Source organism: Grus americana, chromosome 12, assembly GCF_028858705.1.
Source record: "Grus americana isolate bGruAme1 chromosome 12, bGruAme1.mat, whole genome shotgun sequence".
Classification (NCBI taxonomy): domain Eukaryota; kingdom Metazoa; phylum Chordata; class Aves; order Gruiformes; family Gruidae; genus Grus; species Grus americana.
Genome location: NC_072863.1, coordinates 11,438,390 through 11,458,985, shown reverse-complemented (window position 1 = coordinate 11,458,985; position 20,596 = coordinate 11,438,390). Strand labels below are relative to the sequence as shown.

The following is a 20,596-nucleotide window of genomic DNA, read 5'->3' as shown; positions in this document are numbered from 1 at the left end:
CCTTTTCATCCCAGAAATCCGAGTGTTTCCTTACAGAACAGTGTAGTTAGGCAACCCAAAGTAAGAGCAAAAGCAAAATTATTTATTTTTATGCAACTTTCAAGAAGATAAGTTAAAATCCTAACTACTTCAACTCCAGTCTTCAGGACAGTAGGAGGTGCTTCCCAAGCTCTCAGAGCTGGCATACCTGCCTCCTTGTCAGCGGGTGAACAGCAGCATCAGTTCACAATGAACAGTATGAGGAAACATGTCAAAAGGTATAGCCAACATGGGGGCAAATGGCTCTCCTGCCAGCTTCTTCCCTGGGTCAGGTGGGCAGCACAGCCTGTGGAACGCAAAGAGCATTCTTCAGACCAGCAGCAGAAGCCCTCCCACCATTATCAGTAGCACAATAGCACAGAGGGTGCACTAAGGAAGTATCATGTATTTGGCTAACTTCCCTCAGAGTCTGCAGCTGATACTAGCTGAGGTCTGGAACCATCAATACTGAACCTCAAAACAGCTCTGAAAATCTCATAGACCAGGTGAAGGTCAGTGGCAGGTTTAAAGCTCCCTTTCTCACAAGCCATCCCAGCTGAAAGACAATTAATACCCTTAGGAAATAACCTCAGTTTTGAACTACCTTCATTGGTTTGCACCTGCACCTAATAAAGACTTAGCTATACGATTAACCACAAGCAGATGACTAATCCCTTTGGCTTCACTTCACTGGCTAGAGGCCAGCCTTCCTGCAGTGAACCCACTGGACTCCATATCCCACATCCAGATGTGCTGTTCTGTTGGGGAAGGATGCACAATGCCATTATAGCATGTGAAGTACCAATACAGCCAGTGAAATTCAGTTGCAACAAAAACCCTCCTAAGCCAAGGTCAGATATTTATGTCCTTGCCCAGTCATAATGGAGTCTGTCACTAAGATGAAAAGGAAGAAAGGAAGGTGCTCACTCAAGAAAGTTCCTCATGGCTTCACCCTCTGGCTTGCAGGAGAGGTAGAGCAGTCTTCGGATGGACTTGCAGTTTCGGATGGCTTGCACAACCCTGTAATCTGCAAAAACAGATACCGTGCTTTCCCAGTGACCCACCACCACCGTGAGCTCTCCAGAAGGAATGACTGCACAGCAAGCATCACAGAACTGCACTAAACTGTCAAAAATACAGGGAAAAAATAATATAGACATTTTGCCACATCCTGTCTCAGATGCCGGCTCTTAGGAGGCCAGGGATGTGACCCACACTGCTATAGCTCAGCCAGTTTGGCAGGGTAGAGCAGTGGGAGAAATCCCTCTGCTTCCCAGGGAGATGAAGGATGAGAAAAAAAATTGATAATTAAGCAAAGGCATGTAAAACCTTCCACACACACTTGTGAGACCACATCTGGGCACCAGGACCATTTTGGGACTTCGCCATATACAATGGAGCAAGTCCAGTGGAGACCACTAAGACGGTTAGAGGGCTGGGGCATGGCATGCACAAGGAGAGTGTGAGAGCTGGGGTTATTCAGACAGGGGAAGAGAAGGTGAGCAGGGATCCATTTACTATCTTCAGGGGCCTCATGGGGGACTGCAGAGAAGATGGAGCCAGAATCTTCTCAGAGGGGCAGAAGAGGATGATGGGCAACAGATGAACTGCAGCAAGGGGAAACTCTGACATTTTCAGGAGAGGGTATCCCCCTGTGGACACATTCAAACCTCAACTGGGCTTTATAGCCCTGTGCAACCTTACACAACTCTGAAGTGGGCCTTGCTTTATTTGGGAGATTGGACCACAGACCTCCAGGGGCTCCTAAATAATTCTGTGAGCCTATGAAAAATGAAAAAAAAAAAAAAAAAAAAAATGGAGCCCTCTGCTTTAAAGAGAAAGCAGAAAAAAAATTGGAGCCCTCTGCTTTAAAGAGAAAGCATGATAAAGGTACTGAAAACTGCAGACTCTATGGGATTTTAGCTGCTGTCAGCAACAAGGTAAGAAACTAGAGACTAAATGAGCAGAGGATTTGGAACCAGTATAACAGGTCTCACAGAACTTGTTCAAAATTCTCTGTTTTCAAGATGAAAACAAATAGCATATTCTCTCACGGAGCCCAGCGCGAGATGGGTTCACCACAGCAACAACAGGTTGGGCATCTTCCCATGATGACAGGAGTTGTGGCAACACAACCTCTGCTCTTCCACTGTGAAACTCAGAGTTTGAAATTCCTGTCAAGCAAAAAGCAACCGCATGAACTGAGCACAGTCAGTCTCACCAGGCATTAGGTATAACATGAAGTACTGTCCTTTGCTGCATGGAGCTAACTTGTTAGGATCCCTCTGCTCACTTCTGCTTCTGATTTTTCAGCAGTTAGTTTGAAACTTTCTGCCATGGCGAGTTTGAACTCACCATTGTATGCTGCGTTCCACCTGGCATCCTCTATTGCCTTCTCCACCACCTCAATACCAATAATCTTGGACAACTGGTGAGCCAGAGAGAGACCAATTGTGCCTGGAAACAAGGGATACAAAAATACTCTGTACATCCATGCTGAAGAAACAAGCCTTTGGACAGTGGGGATCATTTTTGGCAAGCAAAGCACCAGCCCTAGGAGCCAGGCTCATACGGCCACTGCTCACCTGTTCCACAGCAGATGTCGAGGAGGACGGTGTCCCCACCAGCCTGACTCAGCTCCCTGACTGCCTGGTACAGAACCTCTGCTCCACTCGTGTTTACTTGGAAAAAGGCATCTGGAGAGATGCGAAACTTCAGGCCGAGCACTTCTTCAAAGATGTGCGGTTCTCCATGAAGGAGCTGGAAGGGGGACTGCTCGTGGGAGCAGCGTGTCATGGTGCTAGCACAGCACACAAAAACAGCTGTTAGAAGGCAGCAATTTCCATTTCCATTCCCGGGATGCTAATGTACAGGGGAGGATGGTTCTCCCCCCACCAACTTTTATTTCATGTGAGCCTTTCAACAGGATCAAAGAATTCTGATTCTTTGTACGGGATCTGTAGTTTGCACAGCCTACAATTCATTAAAAGGATCAAAATGACTTCACAGAAGGCAGCAGTCCTAGGGTCTACTCCCCAGTTTTGCTGCTAATATGATTTACTGTCTTGGGAAACTCACTGCAGGTTTTTTTCTTTAGTTTCCCAGGCTCATAACTCCCATGAGGTAAAACCATAGTGTATTTAAGTATTTCAGGTCTGGAAAAACAAAAGATCTGGCCATCTTAACACCACATCTGCAAGAGGCATCCAAAATCTGTCATTCTCTTCAAGCACTCCCTAAACTGGTAGCATCTGAATTTGATCAGAGAGGGGGAAGAAAAAGGAGGTGGCTTTGTTTCTACTCCTTCCCTGTGTCAAGTCATATACCTCTCTTGGAAATAAAGTGAAGTCAAGGCACAGACTGTTCCAGGTCCACATGTGAAGAACTCCTTAAGCAATGCTTTCTGAGCAGCCAGTGCCTCCTGCAAAGAGCAAGAAAAGAAAACCTGGCTGTTTGGTAATCTGATTAGACACCTCTACCCAGCAATACACCCAGCAAGCTCAGGTCAGCCAGATACCTGATGTGCCTCTTGCCAGGGGCCCTGTCCTCCTCATACTCACCTGGTCCAGTGCCTGAGGGTGGAAGGTGATGATAGCCATGGTGTGGCCATGGCTGGTGGTGCGTACCACAAGCTCCCGCCAGTGTCCGCCTTCATGGAAGAGGATGCAGGAGTCCAGGGGGGAGCAACGGATGAACTCCTCGTAGCACTGAGCAGAGGGGATATGAGAATTGTAGGACAGCGAAGACAACTGCTCTGGTCTTAGCATAACTCTGGGTATCCCAAACAGGTCACCTTTCCACCAGTATCATGTTTTTTCTGTTTCATTTCAATATGCTGAGTGAAAGCTCTTTCCAAGTTCTTGGAAGACAAGACATTTTAATAATTTCAATTTGTGATTCTTAGGTATTTTAATAGATTGGCAGGAATTCATTGTCACTTCATAGTATCATAGAATGGTTTGGGTTGGAAGGGACTTCAAAGATCATCTAGTTCCAACCCCCCTGCTGCGGGCAGGGACACCCTCCACTAGACCAGTTTGCCCAAAGCCTCATCGAACCTGGGCTTAAACTCTTCCAGGGATGGGGCATCCACAGCTTCTCTGGGCAACCTGTTCCAGTGCCTCACCACTCTAACAGTAAAGAATTTCTTTCTAACATCTAATCTAAATCGACTCTCCTTCAGCTTAAACCCATTACCCCTTGTCCTGTCACTACACTCCCTCGTAAACAGTCCCTCACCATCTTTCTTGTAGGCCCCCTTCAAGTACTGGAAGGCCACAATTAGATCTCCCCGGAGCCTTCTTTTCTCCAGGCTGAACAACCCCAACTCTCTCAGCCTGTCCTCACAGGAGAGGTGCTCCAGCCCTCTGATCAGCATCATGGCCCTCCTCCGGACTCTCTCCAACAGCTTGATGTCTCTCCTTTACTGGGGACCCCAGAGCTGGACGCAGTACTCCAGGTGGGGTCTCACAAGAGCGGAGTCGAGGGGCAGGATCACCTCCCTCAACCTGCTGGTCACACCTCTTTTGATGCAGCCCAGGACACAGTTGGCTTTCTGGGCTGCAAGCGCACACTGCCGGCTCATATTGAGCTTCCCATCAATCAATACCCCCAAGTCCTTCTCCTCAGGGCTGCTTTCAATCCATTCCCTGCCCAGCCTATAGTTGTGCTTGGGATTGGACTGACCCACATGCAGGACCTTGCACTTGATTAACTTCATTCTTTGGGACAGTTTAGAGGCTGCAATATTAACATGCAAGTTTTAAAAGACCACTTATCCATCAACCAGAGTCAGGCCTGAAACTTTTCAGAACATGAAAATGGACTTGAAAATTCAGTGTAACTAAGATCAGTGTTCTCCCAAATAAGAGTTATGGCAGTCCCTCTGTTGCACAGTCATATCTTATTTACCTGAGCTACTTGTTTGTGTTTTGGGGGTATATTCTTCACGTGGTTGGCTTTCACACAGACAATATTTCTTGCTGGAGAGAAACAGGCAGGTATTTAAATGTTTTGTTTCAGGGTACGTAAACCACTGTAGCATCTGACATGATAAACTGTGGAGAGGCCTTTCCCCTCAATTCTCCCATCGTACAAAAAAAAGAAGAAAAAAATTGAAAACTCGCATATAAGTGCCCCACTAATGTGATGTTCTGGGTACCTGCAGTCTGCAGGACCTGCTAAAATTCCCTTTGCCAGAGATTACTGTCACTAACTTCCATGAAGAGGTTGGAGCTCTGGGAGCTTTTTAAATGTCCTCTAGCCACAACCAAAGGAGCCACTGCACTGTTCTTAAACCAAGGGAGGCAGAGCAGAGCAAGCTGGTTTTCTAACTGGAGAATAATGGCGTGGGCTTACAGCAGCGAAGCAGTTGGTTGCCTGGAAGACAGCATTCCCGCTTCAGTTTAAATGCTGAGCTTCTGCTATCAGAGGTAAAATGCATCCATGGAATTATTTTTTCAATGAGAAAAGTACACAGTGACTGCTCCAGTGCCTCCTGCTATGGATGTTGATACACAAACCCGAGTATTGATGGTGTGAATGAGTTCAGAACTGAGCAGCTTGCAAGGAGCTGCTACCACAGCTGTCATCCTTACTGCTGTATTTAGCAGATTAGAAGCTGGTGTTTCTTAAGAAGCTAACGAACTGAGGTTTTAAAATTGCTGCCCCAGACTTGCTGGGGTTTCCTGTTGGCATCCCTCAGGATTCAGGCTTCTAACTTGGGTGGAGGCTGTCACAGCAGAGCCTTGCACCAACCCAGCCCATGCCAGCAGTTTTCTCCCCAGATCCTTGTCCTGTGCTGACCTCTGCCAGTTCCCACATACAACCCCACAGTTTTGGGATTGCCATCCGGTCCTCGGTTCACAGAGAAAGTAGATTTGTTTCGGTAGCCATTAATGATGGGCTGAGGGAGAGAAGAAGGAAAAGCAAAGCCTTGGATTAAAAGAAAAAGTAATGGAGGAAAGCCAAAACCCAGCCTGGTTGTTCTGTTGGCAACACAGGAAGATACACATGAATATGCAAAATGCAGAAATGGAGCTTGTGCTCAAGACCCCCAGTACTTCCCCTTGGGAAGAAGAAATGGCTCTCTGTGACACAATGGTGAGAGGTTTATCAGGGAAGGCTTGGGCAAAAAAAAGGGTTCCTAATCACTGTGCCTGTTTCACTCTCCAGCAGTCACAGGCTGCAAAGCAGAAGCTAGCAAGGACTGCCACAGACACATTCTCTGCAACCATGTAATCCCTGCTATGAGACTCTTTGGGAGCTGAGTGAGAGACTGTTGGTGGCTCAAAAGGGACAGCATTCCCATGGGATACTTACCGAAGGGACTACAGGCTGGAGAGGACAGCAGAGTCCACCAGGTTTCTGCGTATCTATGCCCAGCTCCTCAAGACAAGATGCCAGTGTCTGCAAAATCTTCCTCTGGCTTTCATACTTCACCTGCAGAGGAGTCCTAAGCCAGAAACACTCTCACAGGACCACATGACAGTGGGCAGCTCTTCATCACCCACCTGTGGGAAGGCCAACAGGAAGGAATACTGCAAAGGGGATATAGCCCCAGAGGAACTCTGCCTTTCTTATCACCACAGCCGCTTGGAGCAACAGGGAGAGAGAGAAATCCTGTGTCCATGGTCCCCAAGCACTGGCCTGGAGCACTTGGTCCAACCTGAAACCCCAGTGAACCAGCTGTCCCACACTGGACAGGATCACTGTGTGAGTGCCCATATTCTGTGCTGTTGGTGATCACACACACCATCCACAGAGGACGTCCCAGTTCTATCCTTCACAATAACCGTAGAATTAAAGCAGCAGTGAATGGGGTCTGAAGAGTTTACAGCATTAAACGACTAAGATGCTACGGTCTGTCGCTCAAGGGGGTAGGAAGCACGGTTGGGGCAACATGACAGAGAAAAGTCCACATAAGTACATCTTACCTGCAGCTGCTCTTGATAGGGAAGTCTCCACAGTGGAGTCACCGCATTCGCCAACCTGGAAAGCACAATATCATGGTAGTGCCTCACCTCCCGATACTTATGGCATAACATCCCCACCAGTTGCTTCATGGCCAGGACCGTTCTGGTACAGGCTCTGCAGCAGAGCTGGCTGTGAACATCCAAACTCCCTTTTCATGGCACCTTCCTGGTGCAGAATACTTGTGGCTGGAAGAGGGACCCAGGAACTACAACAACCAGTTCTCCAAGGGACAGGCTGAGCCTTCAGCAGAAGGCTGACTGGTGATGCCTCAGAGCCCTGGGTAACCCAAGTATCTTTCTGATCCCTCTTTAGAGGAAAGGGCCAGGAACAGCCTTTCCCCCACACAGGGACCCCAAAAGGCCCTGTCAATCCCTGGGTGAGATCTGACTCCAAGCTGGTAAAGCCAGGGGAATTAATATTCAAATGTTACTGTGGTCAGAGGGGAAAATAAGAAAACCAAAAAAAGTGCAGGCAGAGAAGGGAAAAAAAAAAAGAGATCGTGCTGTAGCTTCAGATGGGCTCTGTTGCTTTCTCCCACAATCAAAGGCTTTGGCCATCCCTTGCTGCTCTGAGGACAGCCTGAGTCCCACCTCCCTGGAGTTTTCCCTTTAAAGAGCAAGATGCTTTTCTCAGCACTCAATGTATCCATCCTGCATCATCTACCAGTTTGGATTTCCAGCCACTACTACATCTTTTTTGCTACTGCTGTACTAGATTAAATCCACCACAATGAAATACATAGTTTGTAGCAGGCAGGGAATTACAGGCTGTCCACTGTCACTCACCCGGCCACCCATGTAGTGACAGGTTAGAGATAAACCTTTGAACTTGCTACTACTTATATCTGAGGCAGGGCAAACAAGAACAAAGCACATAAAAGCTGATTAAAAAATAATTTAAAAAAAAAAAGAGTAAAGGGTGAGGTGGATATGATCCAAACTATCATAAATATCCATCAACTACTGACTCACTGAGCCCATGGAGAACCTCACCCCACAGCTGGATAAGCTGCTGTTATTGTTTACTGGGATTTTCAAAGCTGCTTCCAAAGCACCCATTGCCAACTACTTTCAGGCACGGAACTGCAAATCAAATGGACTATTACTTTTTGCTTGCCAGTATGGCAACTGGTCTGCTTCTTATCCTTTCCTCTTAGACATTTTCATTTGTCTTTTCCATTATTCTATCCCCCAGGCCAAGCTCCAGGGAAGCCAGCTGAGCCCTGGCTCTTCTATTCCTACTGGGGAGAGCTGGGTGGAGGTGAGGCCCCCAACCCACTGCTCTAACCACTTCAGGTGCTTGGTGCTTTGGAAAAGCCATACCTCTCCTCCCAAGAAGAACCACGCAGGCTGCAGCACTCCCTGGCCTTTTTTTTCTCCTTCCCCTTTCCTTCTGTCTTCTCTGTCAGCAGGCTGCAGTTCCGACCAGGCAGGCTGCTGAGAAGAGGACTCAAAGCGCAAAGGTGCTGGAGCGGTAGCCTCAACGTGCAGGACAGAGCCATGGTGAGAAGCGGGGCTGCACCCCTGCAAGCAGCACAGTGAGCCCACTGTCAGCCTCCCAGAAAGCGGCACACAGCTGCAAACCTGGAGATGGGTTAAGAAAAACACCATGCTCGTGGCCAGCTCCACTGTGTAGCCAAAAAGAAAGGCCTGTAACGAAGGCCTGCTTATATTATACATAATAAGAAAACGTAGCCAAGAAGAAAGGCCTGTAATGAAGGCCTACTTGTATTATAGGTGTTAAGAAACTCTTCATTATTACTTTAGGTAGAAGGCTAACGATTCTTAGAATGAGCACCTGCTACACAGCATGAGAAAAAGGAGGAGCTACAAGACACTTCAAGGTCCTTATGTACATACTTTTCAGAAAGGGAGGACATTAATTGCCTCCAGCAACATCCTTATCTTGCTGAGGCGTATAGCAAACGATTACCAACACCGAAATATTGAGAAACTAGGGGAAAGGTAATTTGGGCCAGGGTCCCCACGACCACCGACTCATAAGCCCCCTACCCAAATTATCCCACCTACTCAAAAGATAGAGATGGAGAAAGGAACTGAGCATGCGTTCTAGTTTGCATACTAGGCGAAGAAATATGAACCAATTATTGTAACAGGGAGTGTACCACTTTGTAATCTTTGTAACATTTGTGTATAAATATGACAAGAGAACCAGCATTAGGTGTGCCTGATTAGAGGAGCTATCCTCCTGACACCCAGCGCTGCAATAAAGGAAATGCCTGCTTCTTAATGCTAAATTGGTGTTAAGGAGTTTTCTTTCATTCCCGAATTTCGGTGACAACTGCAGACAGTAAACCACATAGTTTAAAAATAACCCACAGCCCATCTGACCCAGCAGGTGCATTTTTACTTTGCTCGGAGCTGCCGGACAGCGTGTACATGTAGAGCAGCGAGTGCCCCTGCCCTGGGCCGGACGGGAAGCGCAGAGGTAACAGGCAGCTAAAAGTGGCTGCAGGTGACCGGCCTCCGGCAACCAGCACGCTAGGGCACGGCTAGCGTCACCCGCTGCCAATCCTGCTTGCCCTGGACCCTGCCGGTGCTTCCATCGCTCAGCTTTTGTCTCGCGTGACGAGAAGCTCGCTCCTTCTGCTCGCGGCCGATGGCCTCCCGAGGCGCTCGGAGCTCACGTGGCGGGATGCGGCGAGCTGCGTTTCCGCTGCCTTGCGCAGTGTTTACGGCTGACAAACCTTCCCGGGCCGGGGGGCTCCCCGCAGCGCTGCGAGGTGACTGAGCCCCCTGCCAGGGAGCCAGGGCGAGCTCCGCCCACCCCATGGGCACTTCTGCTCGGTAGCGATTGCCGCCGCCCTCCTGCGGCCCGTGCCTTACCTCCCGGCGCAGCGCCCCGGCACCGCTGCAGCCTCCCAGCCCTGCGCTTTCCGGGTCCGTCAGCGGCGGCAACGGGGCGGTTGTGGTGCCCGACCCGCTCCCCTCGCCGCCCCGGGGCACTGAGCTGTGCCCAGCACACGCCAGCCTCGTGCTCGCAGCGCAGAGCCTCGGCACACCCCGGCGTATCGCAGCGCTGCACGTCGCGGCCCTTCGCGCAGGCACAAGCGCCCGGTGTCGAGGCAACCGGGAGCGCCTCGCCTCGGGGAACGCTGCAGAGGATGCCGGCAGCCACGCAGGGTGTGAGACCGCCCTGCAGAGCGGGGCAAGAGGGCTCCTGCTTACACCCGCCCGCGGGGGCGGCGTCAGTTGGTGTCACCGCAACTCACCCCGAATGGTCTCTGCCCATTTAGGCACCTGAAACAGAGCAGCAGTGGGTGCGATTGGGCTCCGATCCGCTCTGTTCCAGGATTTAAGTGTCCCGGAGAATTCTGCAAAAGAGCAGGCTCTGTTGTAGCTCCCAGGACTGCAGGAGAAGGAAACTGCTCTGGGACACCTGCGGCACAGAGCCCAGAGCCTCTCCTTGGGTCCTGCTGGCAGACTAGGCTGTACAGCAGAGCTCTTCTGCTTGGTTTTGCTGGCACAAATTGCAATTACTGTAGTTACGGTCGCTCTCAGACCTGGTGCCTCGAGGAAGGTTCTCAACAGTGACCAAAAAATTATCTGTATGCAGTTTTTAAGTATTCTGATTTCAGATAGTCTAGGCATCTTAGAGACGCCCCTTGGGAATTAACTCTACACAGCTATCGCTCTAACCTCTAAAATGTTAGAGTAGAACAGTCACTTTTTTTGGATAACCACCACATAATAGTCTAATAACAGTTTTCATCTATTCATCTTAATTGAAAAGGAGAGGATCATAAGTACTTCTGATGCATGGATTTTTATTTTTGCTTCGCTGCATGGCACATCCATAGCTAACTTAACTATAAAATAACACCAAATTTTGAATTAAGCACTAATCAACTATAATTTTATCTAGGCAAAACAAGCTTTGTGGTAATTAACTCTTCTTAAAATTGTGGGAATGAATGTGTGCATTTCAGCTATGAAAACCACAAGTTCCTAGTTATTTTAAGTGTGGAACCTGAAAAACAAACATTGGAAAAGCATTCGAAAAATCCTGCTGTCTCTAGACCCAAATATTAAAATCAGAAGTACATGTAATGCCACCGTTATACCAGAATTACCTCTTGCCTCTGTCGTCTCTCCCAGGTGTGCAAACCGGCTTGCTCTCTCTCCCAAAGCCACAGCCTTCTGCGGGGTCTCTGGGGAGTGTTTGCTGGCCACAATTACTGCAGGATAACCAAAGCCAACCATGCTGATGCCATCTCAAACCTTCCCCTCTTGGAACTGAGCCTGGAGTGATTGCCGCTCTCTAAGGATGGTGAATACACCAAACAGGACACTGCCCTTGATTTACGATCCCTGATGGTCCACTTGGCCAAGCAGCGGGTGACTTTCTGGTCCAGGTGGCTCTAGAAAGAAAACAAAAATGGCATGGTTCTGTGATTCCTTCAGCTTCTGTAAGCTCTAATGGTCCTAGTTTCAATCCCCAAGGTAGGACTGACGGAGTCCTGTGGGGTTGGCAGTGGACCATCTAACTGATGTCCTTTTGGCAGTCATTTAACATGAGAGTGGTGAATCCAGTTATCCATTTCTGCAACTTTTACAGCAAAGAAAGAACTAAATAACACACTATACGGACCTTCCTGTTTAGGGTCCAACTTTGTTTTGCGAGAGTGGACTTTCATCATTACTGTATCTCCAGACCAGATAACATGTCTTCCTGCTGGTTCTGGTTGAAACCATTGTGCTTGTGCCCTATTTTCTTGTGGATGTTTTTGTATCCCCAATACAAGTTTCATAATTCATTCATCTCCATCTAAAAGGCTGGTCCTAGCCAGGACAAAGGTCCCAGGTACAGCTAAATGCCTGCCAAACACTATTTCTGCTGGTGACAACCCTAGAGGGTGGCGAGGGGTATTTCTAATACCCTATAGCACTATTCTTAAAACTCCAGGCCATTTCAAACCTACCTGACTACGAGTTTGAGCAATTGTATTTTTGAGAGTCCTATTCATTCTTTTCACCTGTCCTGACAGCTGTGGATGATACAGAACATCTAGTTGTCTCTGTATTCCTAAACTTATAGATACTCTTCAGTATTCCCACTGAAAAATGAGAACCCCTATTGGATTCTATGGTTTCAGGTATTCCATATCTGAGAATCATTTCCCGCAGGAGTGCTTTGACCACTCCCTCAATATCAGCTTTCCTGGTGGGAAAAGCTTCTACCCATCCTGAGAGCTGGTCCACAATTACCAGCAGGTGCTTAAATCCGCTCATGGGAGGCAGATCAGCATAATCAATTTGCAGTCTTTGGAATGGGAAGTATGCCTATGGTGGTCCTCCAACCTCCTGTTTGCATTTTGCATCAGAAAACTTCCAACACGTAGGACGAGAACTCACAATCCTTTTTACTGCCATACGTATTGCTGGAGCTGCCCACATTTTCTCAGTCTCCTTCACAATTGCTGCCATCCCTCCATGTGTTTTATCATGAAACCACCCAGCAAGAGTCATTAAATATTTTCTTGGTAAAATGGGTTTTCCTCCAGTAATCCATATTCCAGTTTCATCTTTCACAGCCTCCCAACTTTCCCAACGAGCTCGTTCTTCCTGAGTGACCGCTGCACATATTTGGGCTGGGTTATTGACATCTGGCCAATCATCAGCAGAGAGAGTTGTTACGGTGGTACACTCGCGTATAGGTTGGAGGGCAGCAGTTTTAACTGCTGTGGGATAACAATGGAAGATTGGCGAGGAGAATTGTAAACATGCTCGAGTGACCTGCAGCTGGGATGTAGAAAAATAAATATATCATATTGATTGTTGTCTGTCCTTGTGTGCTTGACAATTAGAACATCTGTGCCTAGCTAACATAGCCAGATGGTAGACTTAGAGGCACCCTCTTGGACACGTTTGAAATTCCTGCCCTGCTACGCGGGAGATCAAAGCACAGTGGTAAACTACGCCTGCGTGAATCCCTGATAAACAAGCGAAAACAGCAGGGGCGGTGATCTTCCAGCATGGACCGAGCTCAGTGGTGCCTGCGTCCCTGCCTGTGTGCCTCTGCCCAGGTGCTGCTTTGGGGATCCCCCCAGTTGGTGAGGTAACGAAAATAAATTTACTCTTTGCATTTCATCTGTGGTGTCGTGGTTTAACCTGGCAGGCAGCTAAAACAACCACACAGCCGTTCGCTCACTCCTCCCCTCAGTGGGATGGAGGAGAGAATCAAAAAGGAAAAATAAGTAAAAAGTGTGGGTTGAGATAAAGACGGTTTCATAGGACAGAAAAAGAAGACAATAACAACAACAGAATATACAAAACAAGTGACGCACAGCACAATTGCTCACCAACCAAAACAAATACTCAGCTAGTTCTTGAGCTGCATTGCCTCCCGGCCCACCTCCCAGTCATATACAGAGCATGATGTCATATGGTATGGAATATCCCTTTGGCCTGTTTGGGTCAGCTGTCCGGGCTGTGTCCCCTCCCAGCTTCTTGGGCGCCCCTGCCTTCTTGTTGGCAGGCCAGTATGGGTCCTTGACTGCTTGGCAACAACTAAAAACGTCAGTGTGTTATCAACATTATTCTCATCCTGAATCCAAAACCCAGCGCTATACCAGCTACTAGGAAGAAAATTAACTCTATTCAGCCAAATCAGGACACGTGGTTTTGTGGTTGTTCCTGTGTTCTGCCTGTGCCGCCTCACACAGTTGCTTTATCTGCCAATTCATCATTTCTTTCAATTTTGCTGGATCCTTTGGGATGAGCTGGACAGTGTACTACAGCGAATTCCCTTGGAAGCTATCAAACTTAAGCAATGTTAACAGCATTCGGATTTCAGTGGCATTAGAAATACTTTTTCCCCGCCGAGGTACGGAACCCTCATTCTTTCCATAGCGTACCCATTGCACGACACACTCCAAAAGCATATTTAGAATCAGTATAAATAGTTACCCACTGATTACGCCTCCACCAGGCTGCTCTGGCTAATGCAGTTAATTCAGCCCCTTGGGCACTCACCGAGAGTTGTAGAGGTTCTGCTTCAAGTACCTCTAAGTTTCTCACCACTGCGTAGCCTGTGTGTTGTTTTCCATTCACATAGTATGACGATCCATCGGTGAAAAGGGTTAGACCCAAGCTCTCTAGAGGTTGATCTTGCAGGTCTTCCCAGAGGCAGCTGGAGTGGAATCACAATGCAGGTCACCATCGGAGGGAACAGGCAGTAAAGTTGCCAGATTCAAAACATCACCTTTTTTTAAAGTAATAGTATCCACATTTAAAATCATTAATTCACAACTATGTGCTCTTTGCGGGGACAATGCTTGGGTAGCGGGTTGTTTAAGAATCAGTTCTACTTCATGCGGGACGTACATGATTGTTGGGTGGCCCAGAACTAATGGTCTGCTTCTTTTTATGACAGTCGCTGTTGCTGCTGTTGCTCTAACACAGGAATTATTCCCTGCTGCTACAGGATCCAGTTGAGTTGAGTAATAAGCCACCGGGCAGTGACGTGGACCTAGCTTTTGAGTAAGGACTCTGCTGGCTACTTTTTGTTCTCGTGCACAAATAGTTCAAAGGACTTGGAGTAATCCAGCAGTCCCAGTGCCGGAGCAGAAGCTAAAGCTCCTCTTATAGCTTGGAAAGCCTTTTCTCTCTCTGGACCCCAACGTATAGGCTACACCTCCTCTGCCTTGGTAGCTTCTGTCCATGACTTACTTAACTCCCCTAGCCCCGGTTTCCAGGGTCTGCGGTATCCTACTTGCACCTAAAAATCCTTGCAAGTCTTTCTTTGTTACCGGTCGAGGTACTTCTACAATAGCCTGGACCCGTTCTGGGTTTACTAATCTTTGTCTTTTTTTTTTTTTTTTTAATATGAATCCTAAATATTCTACATCCTGCTGACACAGCCGAAGCTTAGAAAGAGATGCACGGTGACGTTTTTCTGCTAAAGCAGTACATAGACAAATAGTATCTTTCAAGCAATCTTCATATGTCTTGCTGGCAACTAACAAATCATCTACATATTGTACAAGTATAGAACCTCCATAATATCTTTCAAATTTTCTCCTTGCGATCCTTAAAATATTTGCAGATGTCAGAGGCGGCTTGGTCCACAAACACACTTGCTGCCAATTCATTATTAAAATTCTGGAGAGTCATTCCCCATATGTCAACAAAGCCTGTCACAATCTTCCCCAGTAGTCGCTGGGGTGTTCCTTTGGCCTCTGTCTACATCTCTATCCTTTAGTGCAATTTACTCCAGTTCAATTTACTTTACCAGGGGTGCTTCCCCCCACCTCCCTTAAAGAGAAAAATTTCCCTCTCCTGCTTTTAATGTATTTAGTAGCAGAGATGAAAGAGCATAATGAGTCTTGTCCTCTGATTTTTAAGGTGCTCCTTCAACAGAGCTACAGTGGAGTTTGGGGTTACTCAGACCTTAACTGGAAAGATCAGAGGATTCAGTCTTTAACAAAACATTTTATTCTCCCATTATTATTCAAGTGTTTGAGCTAAGCAGTTACTAGAACAGTTCCCAGTCTGAATGAAAATCCTCCCTCCTCCTAATGAGGAGAAGCCCAGGCTGTGTTTGCCTGATGTGTGAGTGGCTCAGTCTGTGTCTCCAAGTCTGCAGCCTTCTAAAATAAGTAAACAGGTAAGCATATGAAATGGAAAAAATACAAACAAGGAAATGTTCTTTTCTGCAGGAAGAAATTGGACACCAAAGAATAAGAAAGGCAGAAAATCTTGCTAGGCCGTTCTGTGGTGCATTCCCTTTGGCCATTGGACCCCTTGCTGGATGTTCTTGGCATTGTCCAAGCGCCAAACAAGCGCTGTACAATGGTCAGCCAAATCTGCTGGTCCTGAGTAAACATGCCAGTGAAATGAGATAAGGAAAATTGCTAAAGGAAGCCCAGAGCTGACTGAATACACAGAAAAGTGAGGCTGAGGTGGAGTTATAAAGACTACAGTAACAACAAGAGAGGAAAAGTTACCATTGTCCTGGTTTGGGGTTACAAGTTTGCAATGTTTCCTGGCATACCTGTCCTCCAAGCCCCGCAGTGCATATTTCTGGGCTCCACCATGGAGTAAAATATTCACCTGCTCCCTCCAAGTAATGCTCTGATGGGTGTCTCCCTCTTCTTTTGCCAATGCTTCTGCACTCATCTTCTCCCTTTCCCTTTTCCTGCTTTCTCTGGTGTGGAAACAATGTAGCACTTCTTAGAAAACATTCACAGTCGATTCGCATTCCCATTCCTGCCATTGTTCCTCTTCCTCCCGTTGAAGGAGCCTGTCTCAGTCCTGGGCCCTGTACCAGCCCTTCCCCAGACTGAGTGGAGACCCTAGGCCAAGGCTGTTTCTCCTTTGCTGCTTCCAGCCTTCATTCTTCCTGGGAAATACATTCTTCAGCTGTGTCAGCAGATCTGGTGTGGGGAAATTAAGGTGCCAGTTATCCTTTCCTCTTCATTTATCCCCCCTTCCCAAGGAAGCTCTAGCCCTGGTGATGTCAGTGGAAGAAACATGAAGCAGTTCCAGTTTCTTTCTCCATCTTCCCAGCAAGTCTTGTCTGGTAAATACCAGCAGTCAGAGCAAATCCTTGATGAGAAGGTCCCATGCTTGAGACCTTGGCCTCACCATCAAGGGTGCCTATATCTCTGTCACAGACCTGTAGTGGCTCTGCCCCTCCAGTTCCTTAGGAGACCCCTCTTCAGCCTGCCCCAGAAGGCGCAGAGCACAGCCCTCCAGAAGCTGCTGGACAAGAAGGTGATGACTGGGTGAAGGCAGCTGTTGACAGCTGATATGGAGAGCACAAGCTCATCAGCAAGGTGGAGACCCTGCTTCCAGGGCAGACTAGAAATGGCCCCCACTTGAATGAGGATATAAGGAATGCAATGAAGCATACAATGAAGATGATCAGGACTACGAAGGTCTTGGCGATGGCTCTCATGCTGGTCCTCTCGTTCAGCTGCTGAGCTATCACTAAGTAGACTCTGTGGAGCTTGGCAAATATGTTGCTGTAGAAGGAGAGGAAGAGCAGCAGCAGGATGAAGCAAGTGGCTACTGTGACTATGTCAAAAGTTAATGCTGTGATGCTTTTGCTCCTGAAGTGGAAGCATTTATGGTCACGGGCCTTTTCCTCTTGTCTCAAAGAAGAAAGGCAGCATGAACGCTGTGTGCACCAACCAAACCACCCCAGAGGCCATGGTGCTACAGGACACAGTGTGAATCCTAAATTTCTAGTGGGGCTGGATGATCTTCAGATAGCAATCAAGGCTGATCAAGCTGAGGAATGTGATACTAACATACATGTTGAGGTAGAAGGCAGCCCCAATGATGTTGCAGAAGATCAGAGGCTTGCTCTTGCTTTGAAAGGCAATGCAGAAGGGCAGGCAGAGGGAGAGCAGCAGGTCGGAGAGTGTCAGGTTCCTCGTGTACATGGTGATGGAGGTCCTGTGTTGCACGGTGCATGAGAACACCCAGAGCGCCAGGGCATTGCTGAGCAGCCCAATCATGAAGATGAGGGAGTACATCACAGGGAGTATCACAGAGAGGAACTTGTCTCAGATCTGACAGCAGGAATTGCTGAGTCTGTGCTCTGTGGGCTGGCTGGCAGGAAAGGGAGTGCTCAGGGAGTCCATCATTAGGGCCACAGATCTGGAAAGAAAAATGCAGGAGGCGTTGGAGCAGACATCTGCATGATCTGGCTCCATACAGGCACCATCACTTGTAAGTATTGAAGGTTCCTGCAGTACCTCTGTGGTTTCCTGGTGCCCCAGGTCACTGCAAACACAACCTTGCAGTCCACCAAACTCTTATGTGAAGGCCACCAGCTTGCATAGCACATGGAAAACCACACTAGGGACTGTCCCGATCCAATATCAGGGAGGTTTCGATACGATCCCAAGAGCGAGATTAAGACACAAACGAGGTCAAATGCCGTATGCCAGAAACAGTTTTTATTATGAAAAGAGTAAAAAAAAAAGAGGTAAAGGTAACCGATAAGAGCGATAGGACAGGGCAGAAAAGAAAGGCAAACCAAGCAAGGCTCCGGGATAGAATCGCGAGAACAGTCACCACCATGGATCCACAGTGTCTCGGTGGAGGGGTCCAAATCTCTCGTTCTGCGATGACAGATGAAGACGCGGGTCCACAGTGTCCCGTGGACGAAGGCGCAGCGCGGGTCCACAGCATCTCAGCTCAGAGGTCCGGCTTGGGAGAGTCCAAATCTCTTGTTCTGCGGTGGTGGGCGAAGGCGCGCACCATCCTCATCCTGGCAGTCCCCTTTTATACTGGTGGCAGTCTTCACGAAGGCACGTACAACACAGCTTCCACGTTCCTCCACACACGTACACGCAGTTCCAGCCCCGTTCTTCACGCGACTGTTACCTGACTCCGTGACGCATGACCCGGCAAGGCGTTTTTTCGCAGCTTGAAAGTCTTGACGACCGGGCAATCGTCCTTATTGCACTCAGTAGCTGGAGGGGTTTCCCGCTTGAGCAAGGCGATCTTTGAGACAAAAGTTCTTACAGTCCAGTTTCTCACAGGGACTTAGGAGCATGAGTCTGCCAGGCTCACATGCTGGCTTTTTGGCACTGCCTTCTCTCTTGTGGGGCTCAAGCCTGCAGGCAAACCTCCACAGAGAATCTGTCTGTTCAACACTGGTGAGAAAACAGGCCACCACACTCCTGCCACAGGCTGGCCCAGGTGGCTGGCAGCACTCTGCTGTCCCAGATGTGGTAACCATCTTTTCTCCTGGCTTCTCTCGTGCTGTTCCACGCTACCCTTTGCTAAGGAAGGCTGCGAGACTGGAGTGGTGAAAGTTGGCTGCTGTATGCTAGGTAAGCACACCCCTACTAAATAGCAAAATCTGGGGTTCCTCAGCAGGGGAAAACACGTTTTTGGTTGTATATGAGCAACTAAATAGGTATAGCAAACATGAGTTCAGACCACAGGCAGCATGATACATATGGGTATCTTGGCATTGTTGAGGGACACTGCTGAGATCTGTCAGAGCTCCCTACTGTCCCCTCTGAGGCTGGGAAATCAAACCCACACCCAGCTGTTCCTTCATTGCCGTTCTGCTGCTGTCATGTCAGATACCCAGGCTTGCCTCAGGAGCAAGGCAAGGCCCTCTCCACCAGACTCTTCCTTCCCGCCCAGCTCTCTCTCATACCCATCCCTTCTCTCATGGTGATCCCAGTGCTTGCAAGGTGCAGGGCAGTGGGATGGGGCTGCAGCTCTTGGCCAGCAGAGGAGTGTACTCGCGCTGCTGGTCCCAGTGGCAGCTAGGCTGGAGTCCTGACTCTGAGCACTGCATGCGTGAGTATGCCTGCATGGTTTTGGTCTCAGCCCTCTTCTCATGACTTTACTCACAGCCACATTTCTGTCCATGGTGCAAGGCTCCTTCACCAGCAAGGTAAGGCAGGGAGGGAGCCCATGTCAGGGATGGAGGCACTGTAGCCATTGTGGCCCGGCTCTGCCCGGCCCTGCTGGGGACTGACCCCAGAAGCACTTCACATGCCCACAAGCTCCTGTTTCCCCTGGACAGGGATGGGAGGCCTGGCTCCTTCCAGCCCCTCACCCTTCACTCCCCTTCCTGCTTTCTATGATGTCAAGCAACCCATAGCTGCAAAAATCTCCAACTTCCTTCCCACCTGCCACAACTTCTTTAACAGACTTCTCTGCTCCCTTCATACGTCCCCAGCACAGATTGCAGGGCAGAGCCAGCCTCGGGTGCTTTAGGACAGAGGCAGCAGAGGTAGCTGGATTTGCTGCTTGTGACACATGGTGCTTCACCACGAGTTGCATGCCTCAAATTCAGAGTTCTGGCTTGCTGCATGGAGCAGATGTCCCTGCCAGTCCTGGGCTCCTCCTGCTGAGCCCATGGCTCTCCCCACCAAGCCCCAGCCCAGCTTTTCCCACCAGCCATAGCCCCAACTTGAGTTAGCTGGCCTCAGTAGACCTTGCTCCCTCTTCTCCCCCAACACTCAACCCCATGACAAAAACATCCCAATGACTCTTAGCAAGAAGAAAAGCCACTCCAGAGTCACCTCCCTCTCTCAGCACCTCTCCTTTGCTCCTTCACCTGCTGTGACAGTGGTTTCTGCTCTTGATGGGGCTCTTATAAGCCCTTGGCTGGTGATGACATCTCTCACAGTGACAAACATCCTCCATGGTTTCCCTGCTCCTCCCATATGGGCTTGGTGGGTTTTTCCCCTTCTGGCCCTGGAGAGGTGTCAGAGACTGTTGAAAGGCCACAGATACCCTGTTTTGTCTCATGGGGCGGTGTCAAAGACTGCTGAAGAGCCACAAGTACCCCACTTTGTCTCAAACAACTCCCGGTTGCCGCTGGCGCTGTGGAGGTGTGGGGCACGGCATGGACACTGCGGAGGCGGGGTGGTGAGCGGCCTCCCTCTACCTCTGGTAACGTTCCAGCGGCTACTTTGGGCATGCCTCGAACACCTGGAACCCTGGAGGAACTCCCCCACCCAATTCCAGAACTCTCTGGAATATCAAACTGCACAGACTGCACCCCTGAACCTTCCAGAACAACGGACTGCATAGGTGCAAAACATCTGCATGTGGTCCCTGAGGGGCAGAACAGAATAAAGGCGAGCATGTGTGCAACA

The 20,596-nt window shown here is 48.8% G+C and overlaps 1 protein-coding gene, 1 long non-coding RNA gene and 1 pseudogene across 2 annotated transcripts; 1 reads left to right on the top strand and 2 right to left on the bottom strand.

Annotated features, from left to right (window-relative positions):
- Nucleotides 1–62: 62 nt before the first annotated feature.
- Nucleotides 63–11,189, bottom strand: TRMT2B (tRNA methyltransferase 2 homolog B). Its single transcript, XM_054839488.1, has 13 exons — nt 11,087–11,189; nt 8,316–8,576; nt 6,954–7,008; nt 6,340–6,459; nt 5,824–5,923; nt 4,930–5,000; nt 3,579–3,725; nt 3,345–3,439; nt 2,604–2,818; nt 2,374–2,475; nt 2,073–2,192; nt 946–1,045; nt 63–325 (listed from the first exon to the last, which is right to left on the bottom strand). Exons 2-13 carry the CDS (start codon nt 8,492–8,494, stop codon nt 199–201), a joined length of 1,431 nt encoding a protein of 476 aa, XP_054695463.1. The 5' UTR covers nt 8,495–8,576; nt 11,087–11,189; the 3' UTR covers nt 63–198.
- On the top strand, nt 9,340–12,788 carry LOC129211822 (uncharacterized). The gene is made up of 2 exons (XR_008578984.1): nt 9,340–9,441; nt 11,112–12,788. It is a non-coding gene; the product is annotated as an uncharacterized LOC129211822 (long non-coding RNA).
- Nucleotides 12,789–16,624: 3,836 nt separating this feature from the next.
- On the bottom strand, nt 16,625–17,497 carry LOC129211820 (probable G-protein coupled receptor 34; annotated as a pseudogene).
- Between the last annotated feature and the right edge of the window lie 3,099 nt (nt 17,498–20,596).

Coding starts and splice junctions, on each gene's coding strand:
- TRMT2B (XM_054839488.1), bottom strand. CDS start 8,494: ATGGCTCTGTCCTGCACGTTGAGGCTACCGCTCCAGCACCTTTGCGCT. Junction 5,924..6,339: donor TCCAGCCTGTAGTCCCTTCG/GTAAGTATCCCA, acceptor TCTCTCCCTCAG/CCCATCATTAATGGCTACCG. Junction 2,819..3,344: donor TCACTTTATTTCCAAGAGAG/GTATATGACTTG, acceptor GTGCTGTGCTAG/CACCATGACACGCTGCTCCC.